The sequence below is a fragment of the Oncorhynchus keta genome, chromosome 1, assembly GCF_023373465.1.
Source record: "Oncorhynchus keta strain PuntledgeMale-10-30-2019 chromosome 1, Oket_V2, whole genome shotgun sequence".
Taxonomy (NCBI): Eukaryota; Metazoa; Chordata; class Actinopteri; order Salmoniformes; family Salmonidae; genus Oncorhynchus; species Oncorhynchus keta.
The window spans coordinates 25948905-25970369 of NC_068421.1; the positions used below are offsets into that span (position 1 = coordinate 25948905).

At 43.6% G+C, this 21465-nt stretch overlaps 1 protein-coding gene across 2 annotated transcripts in view; it reads left to right on the top strand.

Moving 5' to 3' along the window:
* Positions 1 to 2118: 2118 nt before the first annotated feature.
* The window catches only part of LOC118357659 (mediator of RNA polymerase II transcription subunit 13-like), a 32383-nt gene continuing 13036 nt past the window's right edge, over positions 2119 to 21465 (top strand). For both annotated transcript variants that reach the window (XM_035735039.2, XM_035735101.2), the window contains exons 1-12: positions 2119 to 2812; positions 4208 to 4442; positions 5187 to 5355; positions 11205 to 11350; positions 11618 to 11815; positions 11943 to 12128; positions 14157 to 14316; positions 14416 to 14526; positions 19607 to 20305; positions 20502 to 20718; positions 21079 to 21109; positions 21253 to 21374. In XM_035735039.2, the coding sequence (XP_035590932.1) occupies positions 2747 to 2812; positions 4208 to 4442; positions 5187 to 5355; positions 11205 to 11350; positions 11618 to 11815; positions 11943 to 12128; positions 14157 to 14316; positions 14416 to 14526; positions 19607 to 20305; positions 20502 to 20718; positions 21079 to 21109; positions 21253 to 21374 (2340 nt within the window). In that variant the 5' untranslated portion in view covers positions 2119 to 2746. The remainder of the gene's footprint in view (positions 2813 to 4207; positions 4443 to 5186; positions 5356 to 11204; positions 11351 to 11617; positions 11816 to 11942; positions 12129 to 14156; positions 14317 to 14415; positions 14527 to 19606; positions 20306 to 20501; positions 20719 to 21078; positions 21110 to 21252; positions 21375 to 21465) is intronic.

The window sequence follows — 21465 nt, forward strand, 5'->3', positions numbered from 1 at the left end:
TTGGCTGACCATGTCTCAAAGTGATGATGATGGACTGTCATTTTGCTTATTTGAGCTGTTCTTGCCATAATATGGACTTGGTATTTTACCAAATAGGGCTATCTTCAGTAAAGCCTTTTTCTTTACTTTAATGAGTAGGTGTTCTAAAACTTTTGACCGGTAGTGTAGACTTTAAAAAGTGTTAAACCTCATCTGGTTTGTATACTGCATAGATTATATTGTGCTGCGTGGTCAACCTTGGCATAAAGTAAATATGGCCAGTTCAAGTAACTCAGCATTCCAGCCTGTTGTACCAGCTCTCCTTGAATAATATTTGCCAGTGTCAACAACCTCATGTATGAATTATTTTACATCATCTTCACTGTGGAAGAGGATGTCTTCTATGCTACTATCCCCTCTAAACCAGCAGTAGCTAGTCTGAGAGCCAGGAGGGGTGGCTGCTGCCAATTTCTGTAAAAATACATGTATCTTACTGGTGCTACTGCCACACGGTGATAAGTGGTACTGCATGACTAGGTGCACTTGTTTGGATTTTGCCAGATAAACACAGTGATACAGACACATTTTATTTGAGACTCATAATGAACCATATTATATTTTGTGAAATTAATCAATTTTATCTTTTGCTTTTTCAAACGTATTGAAGATTTTATTAGATGAAAAGTGGATGTATTGATGTTCTGGTTGGTATTTGAATTCCCATGCCGACTCGGTGAAAAACTATTGTCTGTGCCCTTGAGCAACCCTAATTGCAGCGGTAAGTCGCTCTGGATAAGAGCAGTAGTGGAAAAAGTACCCAATTGTCATACTTGAGTAAAAGTATAGATACCCTAACAGAAAGTTAAGTAAAAGTGAAAGTCACCCAGTAAAATAGTACTTTAAAATAGTACTTATTTGGTTTTAAATATACTTAAGTATCAAAAGTAAATGTAATTGCTCACATATACTTAGATATCAAAAGTAAATGTAATTGCTCAAATATACTTAAGTGTTAAAAGTATAAATCATTTAAAATTCCTTAAATTAAGCAAAGCAGGTATACCTAGAAATGTTACGGATAGACAGGGTCACACTCCAACACTCAGATATTATTTACAAAAGATGCATTTGTGTTTCGTGAGTCGACCAGACCATAGGCAGGAAAGATGACCACGTGTTCTCTTGATAAGTGTGTCAATTTGAAAATTTCCCTGTCCTGCTAAGCATTCAAAATGTAACAAGTACTTTGGTTTGTCAGGGAAAATGTACGGAGTAAAAAGTACAATATTTTCTGAAGGAATGTATTGAAGTAAAAGTTGTCAAAATATAAATTGCAAAGTACAGATACCCCAAAAAACCACTTACGTAGCACTTTCAAGTATTTTGACTTAAGTACTTTACACCACTGGATAAGAGCATCTGATAAATGACTTAAGACCTATGTGTCTTGAGGAGGGTTACCTGCGATGTTCAGGTGCAGCCTCAGGACTGGCTTGGGCCAGGATGAGAGGTTATGTTTTTACTATTTCCATTAAGCACAGAGCATTAGAGTTTCCCTGTTGGACAGACAAACTCAAGGTCAGCATTCTCATCGCATTCTCCCAGGTATTCCTTATCTCACCTTCCCATATATTTCCCATATATTCTAGTTGGCAGCAGCACCCATATCTAAGATGCACACAAAATTGATATAGAAATAGCCACTGTATGTTATTGATAGTAGTAGGTGTTATTTATAAATATATTATTATATTATATTATATATTATAAAAACAGATTTACATTTTATCTATATATCTATCCCTTCTAGGTATTCAGTACAAGGGTATACCTAGAAATGTTTAATCTAATATATATATATATATATATATATATATATATATATATATATTATATTTTTTTAATTGCCAGGGAAAACTCCAAAGGCTTGCTATAATGGCAGCTAATAATACAATGCAGTTGTTTCAGATTATAGCCTGGACTGGAGCCTGAAAGCGTGCTGATCATTATAGGCTGAGATTTGCCTGATACAAATATCTCACTGGTTTGATCAGTAAACTCAGCGACGAGCCATCAGTTACAGTTTGACCCCCCTCTTTTTTTTCCCCGTTACCACACATTGGCCAATGGGAGTTGGGAGGCAGAGTTGTCCTCCTGGCCGCCATTAAAGAATTCAATCCATGAATTCAAATGGAAACCTGCCGGACCCGAGAATCAGTGAACGCAAATGCTTAACCTTACTGGACATTTACATCATGATTTCAGTATTTGAGTGAAAGTTTTTATAGTTTTATCGGATTCCGGCGACTATGTGGAATAGAAGGGTGGTGTTAGCTAACTGTTTTATGTAGTCTGAGTTGGCTATGTTAGCTAGCGAAACTCGGAAGGAGGGGAGAGTTTCTTTGCTCTGAAATTGTTTAAGATTACTAGTAGATCACTTTATGGTGAGGTTTTGGTATGGTTCGTGTATATATTTTATTAAACGCATTGTGTAGTAAAGTAAGAACGGACTCGAAGTGGGGTTTATGAATTTGTTAGCGTAGAAAGCTAACTAGTTGTGTTAGCTGGCTATCAAGACAGCGATATTGTTTAGCTAGCGTAGTGGCTAGCCATCATCAACCGGTTGTATAAATAACTAGCCAGTTAGCATCTTAGTTTTATGGGGTATTTGACTAAATACTCTATCCAGATTAAATAGCTTAAAACTTAGCTGAATATTGCTGCTCTTTGTAACTGAGACGATGGATTGTTCAACCACTCTGTGAGGATGAGTTCATGTTTTGTACCAAACGGGGCTAGTTTGGAGGACTGCCACTCCAACCTATTTTGCCTGGTAAGTGATTAAACTCGCTGTTAGCATGCTAACGTTAGCTAGCTCAAACTGAGGCCAGAAAGCCATTTTGGCTAGCCAGTCAGCAAGCTAAACCGCTTGACTACAGCTGACTCTGGAGGCGTAAAGGCCTGTTCTAGATTGCTGGCTAATGCAATTTTGCAAGTGCGCTAACGTTAGCTAGCTAACATTAATATTGGTTGATATGTTAGTTTATAGCAACTTAAGTTCCCAGATTAAAAAACAACAAAAATGCTTAGTTACCTATAATCATGTCGCTCACTAGCTAGCTAATGTTGGCTAACTGGCTTGCTAGGTTCAGTTTGTTTTGTGATGTCTGTCATTGTGAGATGTATTTATTATTCGTCACATCAGCACCATTAGCTATGTATTTGACTGCAATTGGATATATCCAACTAGTTAGCAACTAGTCATAGTGTTCCTTGTTTGTTTACAACTTGATGCTTGGCTAGGAAGCTAGCTAGTTATGGCTAACTTTTTAGGCCAACAATATCATGAGTCAGCCTATGATTATGTCTACAGTATTGTTTCCTTCAGTGAGCATTCCTATTGCCAAAGCTGTCAACTACAACTCACGAATCTACTGAGTTTCACAAGTCCTCATTGTAGTATTATGTGGTACTACTCCCTTATGGATATAACTTTAAGCAGGGTAACCAGATAAGTGTACATAATATCAACTATAGTCTACTAGTTTTTTTTATTTATTTCACCATTATTTAACCAGGTAGGCAAGTTGAGAACAAGTTCTCATTTACAACTGCGGCCTGGCCAAGATAAAGCAAAGCAGTGTGACAAAAACAACAAATAGTTTTAGGGATTCTGAAACTGTATATTTTATTGAAACTAGGATAAAATAAATATCTTGTCATATTTTGAATTGGTACTATATTATTTCTCTGGCAAATGTGTTGCATAGCATTCAAAGGAATTCTAGGAAATATCCATTGGCACTAAATACTTTGATAGAAAGGGATTTCCCACCCTTTGAACTCTGAAGACTAATGAGTTGGAAGGTTAGGTTGCACAGAAGGAACAGGTGCATTCCTTTACATTTTGTATTTGGAGGTGCTTCACACTGATTGGGTAGTGCAGTTGTTAAAGTTGTCAGGCTACTACTGCACTGCTTTGCATTCAGCGGGCTTGCAGCCCCTCTCTGGGCTAATCCCAAATGGACTCTATGCACTTTTGGAGATCTGAAAGTATTTGGTTGGTATAAGCAATATGGTGAAACTTCCACCATCAGATGGCAAGGTGGAGCTAGTACCATATTCTTTGCACCTGTCAAATCTTCTCAAATCTCTACAAGTGCACAGGGTGTAGTGTTTATTTGGGATTGGGCCTCTGTCTCAGCTCTTTTTTTCCTCTGTCCCCCAGGCTGACCTGACTGGGATCAAATGGCGGCGTTTTGTGTGGCAGGGGCCCACTTCCTCGCCCATCCTGTTCCCTGTGACGGAGGAGGACCCCATCCTGTGCAGCTTCAGCCGGTGCCTGGCGGCCGATGTGCTAAGCGTGTGGCGAAGGCACCACACCCCGGGTCGCCGCGAGCTCTGGCTCTTCTGGTGGGGGGATGACCCCAGCTTCGCCGAGCTCATCCACCACGAGCTGTCAAGTAAGGGCTAGCCTCTGCCACAGGAAAGGGTTGATTGTTGCTCACATAGCATTGGAGTTAGGATGAACTCTCAGTTGACATTTGGGAGAGGGGCTGCAAGTGTCATGCAAATGGGGAGAGACACTGCTCAGTTGAGGACCCACAGTAGTCCACAGCCTGACACACTTCAATGACTGAAAGCATCTTTCATTACCAAAAGATGCAAGTAGTTTACATGTTGGGCCTACAGTTTTGAGTTCTGCCTGTTGTTGGGAATGGGTTTGCACATCACGATACCAGTCATATGAACGCTTAAATTCTATCTCCCATCAGCTTTTTCATTGGGGTCGCAGCTCCTGTTAAAGTAGTTAGCTCCCTACAGGGTAAAGCTAAGGGGCTGCCTGGTGGCTAGATCTTAAAGGCCTTGCCACTGACAAAGCAAAACAACAACAAAATTATCTTCATGATGATGTGGGTGGTAACACTTTGGTTCTTGAATGTCAAATATCTTGAAGGCGAGACCGCTTGACTTCTGTTTTTGAGTGGAGTTTCCCTTTAACATATTATTTACATGGTTGCATAATGTGTTACGTTTTATTGTAAACATTGGCAGATGGTCAAAAATTCCCATCCTATCTTTTTTCTGAAGTGTTTGAACCCATGGCAAAAAGTAACACCGCCAATTCTTGAGTTCTTGTTTACAGTTGTGATGTTGATGGAGCATTCAGCGGGTATCTAACTGTCTTTTCTCTCTTCCTGGCTCAGGTGAGGAGGACGGCGAGTGGGAGAGTGGCTTGTCCTATGAGTGCCGTACACTCCTGTTCAAAGCTGTCCATAACCTGTTGGAGCGTTGCCTCATGAACCGCAGCTTTGTCCGTATTGGCAAGTGGTTTGTCAAGCCCTACGAGAAGGATGAGAAGCCCGTCAATAAGAGGTAAGAGTCCCCATAATTATCCCCTTCTGTAACCAGTGCATTGATATCTTCATCAGTATTGCAGAGTGCTCTGTTGACTTTCTAGTAAGTGTATGCAGGAGGTCAACGAGTCATCCTGCTCAGTGTACTTCCTTATTGATTTTAGAAATGCATTGCACTGGATTAAAATGTCTGTCAAGAAAAGTAAATTGGTTGGATACAAATGTAGGCCTACAGTAAATTGAATGGATGCCAATCAAAGTTGTTAATGACATGCATTGGTGTCTATTGTGAAATTCAGCCGTTTCTTAGTGTGATAGTTTTCCTCTTACTTGATGTTTGGGCGTATGCTTTCTAACACAGGCCATAGAAATGTAGACACTTTGTCATTTACTCCCTATCTGACACTTTTGTCCCTTATGGTTTATTCTTGAAAGAAACCCTGAGGTAAATTGCATAGATGGATTCATTGAAATCCACCGAGGACACTTGGCTCTTCAAAGGTAGCATGTGTATAGTTCATGTCCGCTTCAGTATTCTTTTCTGTTAATAGCCCGGCTGGATTACTTGGATGTCTAGAGTTTCCTGTTCCTGTTGTCCATAGAGTATTTGTCAGTACAGGTGAATGTATACTTGTTCACGTGAGTCAGCCTGCACAGATTATTTGATCGATTTCCAAAAAAACTACAACACTGCCATTAAGTTAATTTGGAAAGATTAGGGAGTCTATGCCTGTCTCAGGCTGAACAAGCAGCAGATTGTTTTTGTTCTGCTGCTGAGAGTAGACATGCATACTGTATTAATTATTGCCCTGTTATGCGTGAGCATGCTTCAGTTCGGCTAGGCCAACCGAACAAGTGTGCTCGCATACTCCCTTAAAAAATCTAGAAAAAAACGTCAATAGTACGTACTGTTTGTCCATTTTGAGACGCCGTAGCCAGTATACACCTCAAAATTGTCAGAATTAATCTAAGAACTCAATAAATCCGTCATTAATTGATGTTTTTGCAGAGATAATTTTAGTCGCCCAGTTTTACATCAAAGATGTTTGGTGCAGTATTTGTCAATGTAAAAATGTGCATAAAAATGAGTAGTCTCTCCTTGAATGGCAACATAATTTATTGAAGAATCGCTACTCTTGACCAATCACAGATGAAGGGGCATAGACTTCGTCTTGCGTAGAGGGAAACGTGTGCCCGACTGGTTCTTTAAGGGGAATGACATCATCACAGTTTTGGCTTCCCCCTGCACTTGAATGGGCCCTGGGGGAATCCTGGAGTGTCCTGAGGAGCTCATTTGAGCCCTGTCTGTTTTGCCTGCCCTAGTAATTCAAGCAGTTCTGCTGTTTTAAGCATTTCCGTTTTGCTCTGTTAATTTCAGAGCCCCCACCTCGTACACACGGGAGAGTGAGATAGAATTGAGGTGATTGCAATGCATGTTCACTGGGGGGTTAAGGTGTCACGATGTGTTTACTGGTGTGAAGTGTTTGAGAATTGGCCCCTTGGCCTCCAATGTTCTGGATGAAGACATCTACAAGTGGGTGTTGAAGCAGAGCAGTGCCTGCTTGGACTTGGTGAAAATGAGAGTGGGTGGGGGTGTGAGTGAGATCCAGCGGTCTCACTGTCGCCTGTACTCTCTGTCTGGTAAACAGGGCTGTCTTTGGAACATGCTGAGTCTGCACTGTGGTTTTACACCAACCATGTCAACAGGAACTGTTTTGGTATGTTTAGCCGCTTGGCTCTGCAGCACTCGTGAGGAAATAAAGCCTTGTTGTTTAACATTTCAATTTCATAATAGTCTATTTTTAACAAGGCCTATTTAAGGAATGTTGGTGTTTTGGAGGAGCACTTTTAACTGAAACTAAAATAATCTTCTGTCTTGTCCATGCTGGTTGAAGGACAGGGCTCAGGCCTCACTGATAACTTTCCTCACAGTAAGCAGGCATTGGCACCTGGAGGTATATTTTAATGACATAGAAGTCCACAACAAATATGTGAGGAATGTTGTTGCCACTCTGGTCCTCACTCCCTTCCCTGCTCTCCTTTTCTCTCAACCCTCACACCCATCCTCTGACCCATTCATGGACAATCAGCTTTTTTCTGTGGTGCAGACATGGTCCTGTTGCTCTAGGAACAGGCCAATAGCCTGTCATATAGTCTTCAATTTATGTGATTGGTGTATTTCTGGTATGTTGAGACTATCCTTTCAGCAAAGTAATGTAGCTGCTATATATGTGACACAGACTGTAAAAGTTTTGATTGTAAAGATTTGTTTGAAAATGGTAACCCGGTCCGGTGCCTTCTCGTGCCAACATTCCCATCTTTGATTCAACCTTATAGCAAATCAAGGTTTGTTTAATGACTTGACTGGAAAGGTTTCTGCCATTGTAATCCTTGACGGTTTTCTAAATCCAAAGTAGATTAATTACATTTTGAGATGAAAACCACGTTGTGTATACTAAAGTGACTAAAACCAGAGAGAAGGTATGTAGAAAAGATAATAGACCTACAGTGCCTTGGGAAAGTATTCAGACCTCTTGACTTGTTCCACATTTTGTTTGGGTACAACCTTATTCTAAAATTGATTAAATAAAAGCAATTCCTCTTCAATCTACACACTACCCCATAATGACAAATTAAAAACCTTTACTCAGTACTTTGTAGAAGCACCGTTGGCAGCGATTACAGCCTAGAATCTTCTTGGGTATGACACTACAAGCTTGGCACACCTGTATTTGGGGAGTTTCTCCCATTCTTCTCTGCAGATCCTCTCAAGCTCTGTCAGGTTGGATGGTGAGCGTCGCTGCACAGCTATTTTCAGGTCTCTCCGGAGATGTTCGATCGGGTTCAAGTCCGGGCTCTGGCAGGGCCACTCAAGGACATTCAGAGACTTGTCCCGAAGCCACTCCTGCGTTGTCTTGGCTATGTGCTCAGGGTTGTTGTCCTGTTGGAAGGTGAACCTTCACCCCAGTCTGAGGTCCTGAGCGCTCTGGAGCAGGTTTACATTGAGGTTCTCTCTGAACTTGGATATGTTCATCTTTCACTTGATCCTGAGTAGTATCCCAGTCCCTGCTGCTGAAAAACATGATGCTGCCGCCATGCTTCACCATAGGGATGGTGCCAGGTTTCCTCCAGACTTGACGCTTGGCATTCAGGCCAAAGAGCTCAATCTTGATTTCATCAGACCAGATAATCTTGTTTCTCATGGTATGAGAGTCTTTAGGTGCCATGTGGCAAACTCCAAGTTGGCTGTCGTGCCTTTTTCTGAGGACTAGCTTCCGCCTGACCACTCTAACATAAAGGCCGGATCGGTGGAGTGCTACAGAGATGATTGTCTTTCTGGAAGTTTCTCCCATCTCCACAGAGGGACTCTGGAGCTCTGTCAGAGTCAACATCGATTGTTGGTTACCTCCCCGACCAACGCCCTTCTCCCCCGATTGCTCAGTTTGGCTTGGCGGCCAGCTCTTCGGAGAGTCTTGGTGGTTCTAAACATCTTCCATTTAAGAATGGAGGCCACTGTGTTCTTGGGGACCTTCAAGGGTCAGAATACTTTACAAAGCACTGTATATATATATATATTTTATAATAAGCTTTGAGTACTACAATCACCAAAATAAAAGCTTGTCAATCAGGGAGAATTGATCATTCCAAAAACAATGAATTTAACAGTATTGATTTTGTTTTGAGCATAAGAACACCGCATTAGCCATAGCAAAATGCATATAACTGCAGTAAATTAGCTTTTAAACTATAACATTTTCTCTTCGCTCCATTGCAGAATATGTGGTATAGCACGAAATTAGCTTTTAAACTTCAAAAAATTATCATCGCTCCATGGAGAAAATGGTAGAATTGCAGGAAATTGTGTAGAGAATTTCAGCGCCGACCACGTCAATTGCCATACCCCCTGCCACACCCACCACCTAAGCTCCTTTTCCATCGAGGAGAAACAAATGGGAATAGTTTGGGTTTTTAATCACTACGTTTACTGTTAGCTGTTCAGTGCACGTATAACATGGGTGAGCCTCAGGGAGAAGGACTGTAGTTTTCATTTGGCTGTAGTATCCTGTCACCTCCCTGTTCATCTCTGTTTAATTGCACATTCTTTTGCATTTATGAAACCTGTCATTTGTCCTGGTACCAGTTAATCCAATTGACAAATAATATAACTTTCTGTTATTTTTCTGTATCTCATAAGACATTGACTCTATTGATGTTTCACTCTGATTGCTTCTCTAAGGAATATCGTACCGACCATTATACACTGCTCAAAAAAATAAAGGGAACACTTAAACAACACAATGTAACTCCAAGTCAATCACACTTCTGTGAAATCAAACTGTCCACTTAGGAAGCAACACTGATTGACAATAAATTCCACATGCTGTTGGACAGGTGGAAATTATAGGCAATTAGCAAGACACCCCCAATAAAGGAATGGTTCTGCAGGTGTTGACCACAGACCACTTCTCAGTTCCTATGCTTCCTGGCTGATGTTTTGGTCACTTTTGAATGCTGGCGGTGCTTTCACTCTAGTGGTAGCATGAGACAGAGTCTACAACCCACACAAGTGGCTCAGGTAGTGCAGCTCATCCAGGATGGGACATCAATGCGAGCTGTGGCAAGAAGGTTTGCTGTGTCTGTCAGCGTAGTGTACAGAGCATGGAGGCACTACCAGGAGACAGGCCAGTACATCAGGAGATGTGGCAGAGGCCGTAGGATGGTAACAACCCAGCAGCAGGACCGCTACCTCCGCCTTTGTGCAAGGAGGAGCACTGCCAGAGCCCTGCAAAATTACCTCCAGCAGGCCACAAATGTGCATGTGCCTGCTCAAACTATCAGAAACAGACTCCATGAGGGTGGTATGAGGGCCCGACGTCCACAGGTGGGGGTTGTGCTTACAGCCCAACACCGTGCAGGACGTTTGGCATTTGCCAGAGAACACCAAGATTGGCAAATTCACCACTGGCGCCCTGTGCTCTTCACAGATGAAAGTATGTTCACACTGAGCACGTGACAGAGTCTGGAGACGCCGTGGAGAACGTTCTGCTGCCTGCAACATCCTCTAGCATGACCGGTTTGGCGGTAGGTCAATCATGGTGTGGGGTGGCATTTCTTTGGGGGCCGCACAGCCCTCCATGTGCTCGCCAGAGGTAGCCTGACTGCCATTAGGTACCGAGATGACATCCTCAGACCCCTTGTGAGACCATATGCTGGTGCGGTTGGCCCTGGGTTCCTCCTAATGCAAGACAATGCTAGACCTCATATGGCGCGAGTGTGTCAGCAATTCCTGCAAGAGGAAGGCATTGATGCTATGGACTGGCCTGCCCGTTCCCCAGACCTGAATCCATTGAGCACATCTGGGACATCATGTCTCGCTCCATCCACCAACGCCACGTTGCACCACAGACTGTCCAGGAGTTGGCGGATGCTTTAGTCCAGGTCTGGGAGGAGATCCCTCAGGAGACCATCCGCCACCACCTCAGGAGCATGCCCAGGCGTTGTAGGGAGGTCATACAGGCACGTGGAGGCCACACACACTACTGAGCCTCATTTTGACTTGTTTTAAGGACATTACATCAAAGTTGGATCAGCCTGTAGTGTGGTTTTCTACTTTAATTTTGAGTGTGACTCCAAATCCAGACCTCCATGGGTTGATAAATTTGATTTCCATTGGTCATTTTTGTGTGATTTTTTTTTTGTTTTTTTTTTTGTAGTCAGCACATTCAACTATGTAAAGAAAAAAATATTTAATAGGAATATTTAATTCATTCAGATCTAGGATGTGTTATTTTAGTGTTCACTTTATTTTTTTGATGAGTGTATTTCCAGATTGATCTGAGAATAACTGTTTTTCCATCCCCTCTGCAGTGAGCACTTGTCGTGTGCGTTCACCTTTTTCCTGCACGGGGACAGTAACGTGTGCACCAGCGTGGAGATTGCCCAGCACCAGCCTGTCCAGAGGCTAGGTGAAGAACATCTGAGCCTGGCACAACAAAATGGCAGCCCCCTGCAAGGTGGGTCTAACCAGGCATGGCCTGGTCACCCAGCTATATCCTGGTCACCCAGCCATATCCTATTGAGACAACCGTTGATCTACCTGTCATTGGTTAGATACTAGAATGTCTATAGGTTTTTCTTTTTTATATCAAAGGCAATGCAGTAGTGTTTATAATTAAAGCATAGTCTTGCTCCCTGCTGTCATAATTAATTTACTTCTAGTCAAGACTCTATTCTGACCTGTGCTGACCTCACACTTCCTGTCCCCTCTCTCCCTTCCACAGTCATCTTGAGTCCATACGGTCTGAACGGGACGGTCACGGGCCAGTCCTTCAAGATGTCTGACCACCCCACCCAGAAACTTATTGAGGAGTGGAGGCAGTTCTATCCCATCAGCCCCAGCTCCAAGGACCGCCCCGAGGACAAGATGGAGGATGCAGACTGGGAGGACGACTCACTAGCAGCCGTGGAGGTCCTTGTTGGTAAGATGGGGGTTGTTGTGTGTTGTCCAGTGTGGATGTTATTCTAATGGTTAGTATGTGGTATTGCAGTTGTGTGTTTTTCTGATGGAGACTCACTGACTAAATGTGTTATGCTGATCTGTTCCAGCTGGAGTTAGGATGGTGTACCCTGCTTGTCTAGTACTGGTGCCCCAGTCAGACCTCCCTGCACTGGCCCCACAGGGATCAGCCAACCCCTCACCCGTCCTGTGTGAGGGCCTGGGGGCCCACAGAGACCCTGCCATGTCCTCTGTCACCCTTACCCCTCCCACATCACCGGAGGAGGCCCAAACAGGTAGCCTTACCATTTACTAATTAGTCTATTAGGACCACAAACTCTGCAAGTGTAGCTGTCTGGGTTCAGTGTCCATCTTTTGAATTATTTAACATTGATGCATTCAAGTTCAATCAATCAAATTTCAACACTTGTCACAAAGTGCTTATATAGATACTCTACCTAAAACCCCTAAGAGCAAGCAATGCAGATGTAGAAGCACAATGGCTTACTGATTATTTTGACAAGTAAGTAGTGTACATGAATACTGACTATTATATTAATTTATACTACGGGTAGGCCTAATCCTGGATGCTGATTTGGTTAAAACTGCATTTCAGCCCATGTCTATTCCACAAGTTACCGCTGTCTAAATCTGATGTTGAAATGCCTATTTACTCTGTACCATCTGACTGTGCAATCTAGTCTCATCAGCCCAGCCAGACAATTTCTATACTAGATCTACACTAAAAACCATCTAGACATTATCTCCCATTTCTTTTCGACTAACATTTGGTTTTCAACTGCGGAGATTTGTATTAACCTTGCTGTCTATCTCTGACATTTGCAAAATTGTTTCAATATTGAAATTCGATCTCCTGCTGTCCCCATGGTAATGAGCGTTTCTGGATTTGTGACTAGACAGACAGATTGGCAGCTTTTCTCAGTCAATCGAAATCATGAATCAGCAATATTTTTGTGTGTTTATGTATATGTGTTATATTTACACACCCACACAAAGAAATGTCAATCGGAAAATACATAATGCAGCTAGTTTGCTGTCATTCCTGCTCCAGTTTGAAGTGATTGTGTTCGCTGTGTATTTGGCTATCTCTTCTCAACAGTGGCCTGGCGAGAGAGCCAATGCCAGGTGAAATCGTGCATCATTAGCTCATTGTTATGAATGTATCCCCCAAAAAACTGTTTGGCGTGACTGTTAGTTGAAGTTGGCTGGCTAGCAAGTAAGGGATAAGAACGTTGTCAGCCATCATGGTGTAACCGATGTGAAATGGCTAGCTAGTTAGAGGGGTGCGCGCTAATAGTGTTTCAATCTGTAACGTCACTCGCTCTGAGACCTTGAAGTAGTTGTTCCCCTTGCTCTGCAAGGGCTGCTATTTTTGTGGAGCGATGGGAAACGATGCTTTGTGGGGGGCAGTTGATGTGTGCGGAGGGTTCCTGGTTCGAGCCCAGGTTGGGGCGAAGAGAGGGGCGGAAGCTATACTGTTACAATGGCAACGGAACATTTAGAACGAACGCCCGAGTCGTGTCCTTAGATTTAAAACAAAAATACTTAACGACTGGGTTATGTCTCTGGCAACCGAACTGATAAAATGAATGACTAGCCGGCTTGGGTAGAAACCCTAGATTTGTGTCAGGACTACATCTTGTGGAAAGATGAAATAGTATGACTAAATACATCAAAACAAAGTCGTTTTTTTTGCTACCTCCCCCCTTTTTATCCCCAATTTTGTTATATCCAATTGGTAGTTAGTCTTACCCGGTTGTTGCAACTCCCGTGTGGACTCGACAGAGGTGAAGTTTGAGAGCCATGTTTCCTCCAAAAAACGTGAGCCAGCCAAGCTGCACTGCTTCTTGACACACTGCTTGCTTAACCTGGAAGCCAGCCGCACCATTTGTGTCGGAGGAAACACCGCACAGCTGGCGACCCGAAGCCAGAGGGCATGGAGGCCAAACCCCCCCCCCTAACCTGGACGACGCTGTCTCCTGGTTGCGGCTGGCTGCGACACAGCCCTTGATTGAACTCGGATCTGTAGTGATGCCTTGAGCACTGATCAGTGCCTTAGACCGCTGCCACACTCGGGAGGCCCCAGAATGTTTATGAATGAAAATATGTCAATCATGATTTAAATATGTTGGTTACCCGTTGTATAAGTGATAATGTCCTCGAAGCCAGTGTTTGGTGACTATATTGGCACGGTTTCCGGCCCTCGACTTCTTCGCGGGACTAACACCTGTGCCTATATATATCTTCCAAACACCGGCTTCTCGGGCATTATCACGTAAGTGTTACTTTCTTTTCCCATGTAGATTCTCAGGCAGCACAGAGGTGGTTGAAGCTCTGCTCGACAGTGGATGGTTTCAGCTCCAAAAGCAGCGGTATCCACGGCAGCAAGATCCCCCGCAGGCTGGCTGCCCAGGTGGTGGAGAGCGTGTGGCAGGAGTGCACTACCAACCGGGCCCAGAACAAGTATGTACACTACAAGTCAAATCACCCTACTGATTCATATACTACTGGTCTATTGAAGGAGTCTGTCTGCTGAGCTCTGTTTGTCTGGTTCTTTGTCAGGAGGAAGTTTGCTACATTGACCAATGGTACCTGTGAGGAGGAGGAGGTGGACAAAACAGGAGTGTGGGATTTTGTGGAGTTCTCGCATAGGGCACACTGCAACTGCTCAAGGTACTGGATCATGTTTATAACGGTGGGGGTCGTTGTAGGCCAGGATTGTCTAACTCAATCACCACACGGGCCATATTGAATAAAAATAATTTACAGGCCAGAAATAGTATGTTTGTTTTTAGAATATAACGTGCATACAACTTCAACCCACACTGGCATTTGTTTTATTGGAAAAATATGCGCCTTTAAAAATGTAAATATTGACCATGGGGTGCTGTATATAGCAATTTAACACGAAACAAGATAAATAATATTTGTCCATCCTATGCTTGCAGATGTGCATTGGCTAATATGCTGCGACCCTAGTAAAACATATTTGAGTTTTGTTTTTTTGGTGGGTTATTCATGGTCAAGTTTAAAAACCGAAGCCAGACTGCAACATTTTAGTAGCCTAGGAGGACTTCCTGTGTACTTTCCTCCACTACGTGCTAAAAACGGGACAGCGCAATTGATGTTGAGTTGATGTGCAAGCACATCGGGCTGTAATTTCATAAAGTAGATGACTCAAATGTTAACTCATTTATACTTGCGTGTGTGTCCTTCAAGGATTCACACAGAGTATAAATTACTACTAATCTAATAGCTTTTTGACACGAAGATGTCTGGCTGGCTCCTGAGTCTGGGAGGAGGTGTGTGTGTGGCAATGCACTGCCTTTGGCGCTCAACAAGTTGGCAGTGCTTGCTGGGACTTGTAGTGCAGCACGTCGTGTGCGGTATGGAAGCGGGCCAAAATTAATTGACAACCCAAATCATTGTGAAAGCTGGAGAGAATTGTCATGGGCCAGATCTGGCCTGTGGGTCATATTTTACACGTGTTTTAGGCTGATAATTTCCCCCCATAACTCACCAGAGTCCTTTAGGGCAGTGGTTCCCAAATGTTTTCTAGTCCCGTACCCCTTCAAACATTCAACCTCCAGCTGCGTACCCCCTCTAGCACCAGGGTCAGCGCATTCTCAAATGTTTTCTAGTCCCGTACCCCTTCAAACATTCAACCTCCAGCTGCGTACCCCCTCTAGCACCAGGGTCAGCGCATTCTCAAATGTTTTCTAGTCCCGTACCCCTTCAAACATTCAACCTCCAGCTGCGTACCCCCTCTAGCACCAGGGTCAGCGCATTCTCAAATGTTTTCTAGTCCCGTACCCCTTCAAACATTCAACCTCCAGCTGCGTACCCCCTCTAGCACCAGGGTCAGCGCATTCTCAAATGTTTTCTAGTCCCGTACCCCTTCAAACATTCAACCTCCAGCTGCGTACCCCCTCTAGCACCAGGGTCAGCGCATTCCCAAATGTTTTTAGTTGTTGTTGCCATCGTTGTAAGCCTGCCACACACACACTATACGATACATTTATTAAACATAAAAATGAGTGAGTTTTTCACAACCCGGCTTGTGGGAAGTGACAAAGAGTTCTTATTAGTACCAGGGCACAAATAATAATATTTTAAATATAATTTTGCTTTTTATTTAGTCATCTTACATATAAAACTTTATTTGTTCATCGAAAATTGTGAATAACTCAACACAGGTTGATGAGAAGGGTGTGCTTGAAAGGATGCACATAACTCTGCAATGTTGGGTTGTATTGGAGAGAGTCTCAGTCTTAAATCATTTTCCACACACAGTCTGTGTCTATTTAGTTGTCATGCTAGTGAGGGCTGAGAATCCACTCTCACATAGGTACATGGTTGCAGACGGAATCAGTGTCTTAACAGCGCGTTTTGCCAAGGCAAGTTACTTTGAGTGCAGAAATCTGGAAGTGGCTTCTGATTAAATACATTTTTCACAGAACCACTTGTTGCAATTTCGACGGGGCTCAGTTCAGATATCGGTAAGTGGTCTGGAGGCAGGGCATGAAAAGGATAACGAATCCTAACGAATTGTTTGTGTCACCTGTCTCTGGAAAGTACCCGCGTAATTGCACACCCTACTCACTCAGGTGCTTCGCTACAGTACCTTGCAAAAGTATTCATCCCCCTTGGTGTTTTTCCAATTTTGTTGCATTAGAACCTGTAATTTACAATGATTTGGATTTCATGTAATGGACTGACGCAAAATAGTTGAAATTGGTGAAGTGAAATGAAATAAATTCTAAAACACGAAAAAGTGGTGCATGCATATGTATTCACTCCCTTTGCTATGAAGACCATAAATAAGATCTGGTGCAACCTATTACCTTCAGAAGTCACATAATTAGTTAGATTGCACACAGGTGGACTTCATTTAAATGTCACATGATCTGTCACATGATCTCAGTAAAAATACACCTGTTCTGAAAGTCCCCAGAGTCTGCAACACCGCTAAGCAAGCGGCACTATGAAGACCAAGGAGCTCTACAAACAGGGCATGGACAAAGTTGTGAAGAAGTACAGATCAGGGTTGGGTTATAAAAAAATATCAGAATAAACTTTGAACATCCCACGGAGCACCATTAAATCCATTATTAAAATATGGAAAGAATATGACACCACAACAAACATGCCAAGAGAGGGCTGCCCACCAAAACTCACGGACCAGGCAAGGAGGGCATTAATCAGAGGTGCAACAAAGAGATGAAAGATAACCATGAAGGAACTGCAAAGCTCCACAGAGGAGATTGGAGTATCTATCCATAGGGCCACTTTAAGCCGTACAATCCACAGAGCTGGGCTTTATGGAAGAGTGGCCAGAAAAAGCCATTGCTTAAAGTCAAAATAAGCAAACACATTTTGGTGTTCGCCAAAAGGCTTGTGGGAGACTCCCCAAACATATGGAAGAAGGTACTCTGGTCAGATGAGACTAAAATTGAGCTTTTTGGCCATCAAGGAAAACACCATCCCCACAGTGAAGCATGGTGGTGGCAGCAGCATGCTGTGGGGATGGGGAAACTGGTCAAATTTGAAGGAATGATGGATGGCGCTAAATACAGGGAAATTCTTTAAGGAAAACTTTTTGACTTCTAGAGATTTGAGACTGGGACAGAGGTTCATCTTCCAGCAGGACAATAACCCTAAGCATACTGCTAAAGCAACACTCGCGTGGTTTTAGGGGAAACATTAAATGTCTTGGAATGGCCCAGTCAAAGCTCAGACCTCAATCTAATTGAGAATCTGTGGTATGACTTAAACATTGCTGTACACCAGCGAAACCCATCCAACTTGAAGGAGCTGCAGCAGTTTTGCCTTGAAGAATGGGAAAAAAATCCCAGTGGCTTGATGTGCCAAGCTTATAGACACGCACCCCAAGAGACTTGCGGCTGTAATTGCTGCAAAGGTGGCTCTACAAATGGCTCTACAAATTATTGACTGGGGGGGTGAATAGTTATGCACGCTCAAGTTCCGTTTTTTTTGTCTTATTTCTTTTTTCACAATAAAAAAAATCTATTTTGCATCTTCAAAGTGGTAGGCATGTGTAAATCAAATGATACAAACCCCCCAAAATCAATTTTAATTCCAGTTTGTAAGGCAACAAAATAGGAGAAATGCCACGGGGGTGAATATTTTTGCAAGCCACTGTATATCACATTTGACATTGTCTGTAAGCTTGAGTTCATTTGCACAAATCATACAATGATGGAAAGACCTGTCTGTTGTCCTTGTTAATGCAGACAGAGAAGAGCTCCAACTTCTTAATCATAGCCTCAATTTTCACTGTAGTGTCCAAAACATATCTCAAGCTGTCAGGCATTCCTTTGGCAGCAAGAGCCTCTCGGTGGATGCTGTAGTGTACCCAAGTGGTGTCAGGAGCAACTGCTTACACGCATGTTACCACTCCACTATGTCTCCCTGTCATGGCTTTTGCGCCATCAGTACAGATACCAACTCATCTTGACCACCAAAGTCCATTTGATGTCACAAAGTTCTCCAGTACTTAAAAAAAATATTTCCAGTGGTTTGCAGAAGAGGTCTTCCTTAATTGACCCCCCATAAATTGACCCCCCATAAACAGCTGTAACACACATAATTCACTGGCTTGTATGCGCAGCAGTAATTGTTTCAAAACATCTCCTGCCATGATGCTGATGCATCGTGAAACAGTGTTTGATGAAGACATTGTTAGTATAGGTTTTTTTCGGGCCTTTTCCCCCAGCCATATCTGCGGCAGCAGGAAGAATAAAGTCCTCCACAATAGTATAGGGCTTGCCTGTCCTAGCCACTCGGTAGCTCACCATATAAGACGCTTCTAGCTCCTTATTAATGGTATCTGTTGTTTTTACGTGTCTTACTACTTGAAAGTCATCTTAATTCTCTAACTCCCGTGGCTTATTTTTTAAATTGGCATGTTTTTGTTTCTAAATGTCTGCGCAAGAGTGAAGGTTTCATCGAGTTGTGAGAGTACCTTTGCACCTATAACACACTGTCTGAGGAAAGGCACTGCTCCCAATATAAGTGAACCCCAAATCGATGTAGTTATCGTATTTGCACCTCTTCGATGGTCCAACGTCCCTGTCTGTAAGGTGCATTCCCGGGTAAGGGGGCAGTAGCTCTTCGGCTGCATCAGATTCACAACTGTCAGTGTCCATGCTAGCTGGGTTAACAACAAATGTAGAATTACTAATGCTAGCATTGGATGTGCTCGTGGAAGCAGAACAACTTGTCGTCGACAGGTGCAGGTGTAGTACTGCTGGTAGTAGCAGTACTACCAGTAGAACTGGTATGTGTCTATGGATACGGGCCTTGCAGCTTTTTTTTTTTTACCATTCATCCATTTTCGAGCAAACTGAATGAGCAGCAGCTACATTTGGCTACATACGGACCGTTAGTAGAATTCCCACGAGAGAGTAATGTTTAATGTGTTTGGATGTTAATTATTTGACTAGGCTACCTGTATTTGACATTGGTGTTATTTCGCTGAACACTAGATGGTTTAATTTAGTTTTTGTCAGTGAAACGAGGCTACTCAAGCGAGGGGAAAAAACCTTGTGTATAGCCCTGTTGGAAAATATAAATGGACTGTCTGAAAATGTTTTTTTTTTTATAATAAAAAAATAATAATCACATCCCCAGTTTGGGAATGCATGCTTTAGGGGATCTGTTTTAATCACAGACACCTTGGAAGTGAACATTCAGTAAATTGCTATTTAAATAATTTCTCTCTTTACCCCAGGCATAAAAACCAGAAGCAACGATCAGGCAGCACCTCAGGAAACCCCCCGTCGGTGGGCCAGCCCTCACAGCCGCTGCCCAAACATAAGCTGGGCGAGAAGCTGGAGAAGGGGGAGAAGCAGCAGAAGAGGCCCCAGACACCCTTCCACCACCGCAGCTATGTGTTTGAGGAGCAGGCCATGGAGCCCCAGAGGCTGTGTATGAGAACCCAGGATGAGGGCCCCTACCCCAGCCTGCACCACGTGGACACGGCCCCTTCCAAAGCCCCCATGTTGCACACCCACAGGCCCCTCCAAGACCTGGCCGGCTCCCCCCAGCCCCCTCCTCTCAGCCCCCACCCCTGCGAGCGCGGGGAGGAAGACCCTGGGGCCATGAAGAGCTCCTCCACGCCCATCCACCAACACTTCTACCCCCCCTCCTCCGAGCCCTGCCTGCTTCCCCAAAAGACCTCGCCTGACGAGCCCCACCTGGAGCCCCTGCCTCTGCCTTTCCCACCTGCCTACCCTGATTCCCTGGAACCCACTGTCTATGTGGGATCAGCCATCAACCCCAACGAAGACTCGGCCCACAACCCCTGGAAATACTTCAACCTGCCACGGAAGAAGACCTCCGACTTCTTCACACCACTGTTGCCAGTGGACAAACTACAGGATGACTCTGGGGAAGGAGGAGGGCAGGAGAACATTGTCTCTGTCACAGAGTGAGTACACTACCCCTCGTCTCTTTCAACATTTAATGATAAACCTTACTATAAGCACCAAGGTGATGAGTGGCTATGATAGATATTTGGTTTCTCCCTCTCTCTCTCTGTGTACATCCACTTGGAGCATTATATATGCAGTTTCCCCTCCTTTCATATGATTACGGATCATCTATGTAACATTGTCTCCTCTCAGATTGATGTCTGGCTCTGGCAGGCCTCTGAAGGTGTCTGAAGACCTGGTGAGGACCTACACCCAGAGGAGGAACAGCCACCTGGTGGCTGCCATGGCTGACGAGGATCAGGAGGAGGAGGCAGACCCCTACGCCTTCGTGGAAGGAGACGAGGAGTTCACTTTCACTGACAAGAAGGACAAACCTGGCTCGGACAGAGAGACCAGCAAGAGACACAAGGTGAGTATCAAACATGAGTTTCTAATAATTAATTCCATAGTTATCCCTATACACTTTTCCTAATCTCACCTAATGTGGTAGGATTTGTTAGTTCAGTTGACTGACATGTATACTACGCCTTTGCTTATGGGATGCTGTAGCAGTGGTTCCCAACCTTTTTTGCTTACTGTACCACCAACTGAATTTTGCTTTGCCTGTAGTACCCCTTGAAGTACTCCCTCGTGCATTTTACCAGTAAGCTTATGGTCTCATGAGTCTTCTCAAGTACCCCCGGTGGTCTTAGTACCCCTGGTTGGGAACCACTGATGTAGCAGATGCCAAGAGAATAACACGTTTTATGCTGGTGTTTGTTTCTCTTAGGGTGACGATGGCAGTGGAACCTCAGCAGATGGTGAGCATTTCCTTCTTGTTGAAGACTTTGTTTTAATCACTCCTGTAAAACTATAAAAGATTGGAATGTCAATAAAATGGTCATCCAGAGTGGTTACTGAGGGGACTTCCTTTTGTTCTTTGTCTTTCTGTGTGTGTATGCAGATGGTCAGGGTGCAGCTGGTGGAAAGCCTGTACCCTCCACCAGCCTTATCCATGAGACAGACCTGGCTGTGTCCATCAACGACCTGGACAACCTCTTCAACTCAGACGAAGACGAGCTAGCGGTCAGTAGAGTATACATTGCCTCTAGAAAGTATTCATACCCTTTGACTTAATCCACATTTTGTTGTGCTGCAGCCTGAATTCAAAATAGAT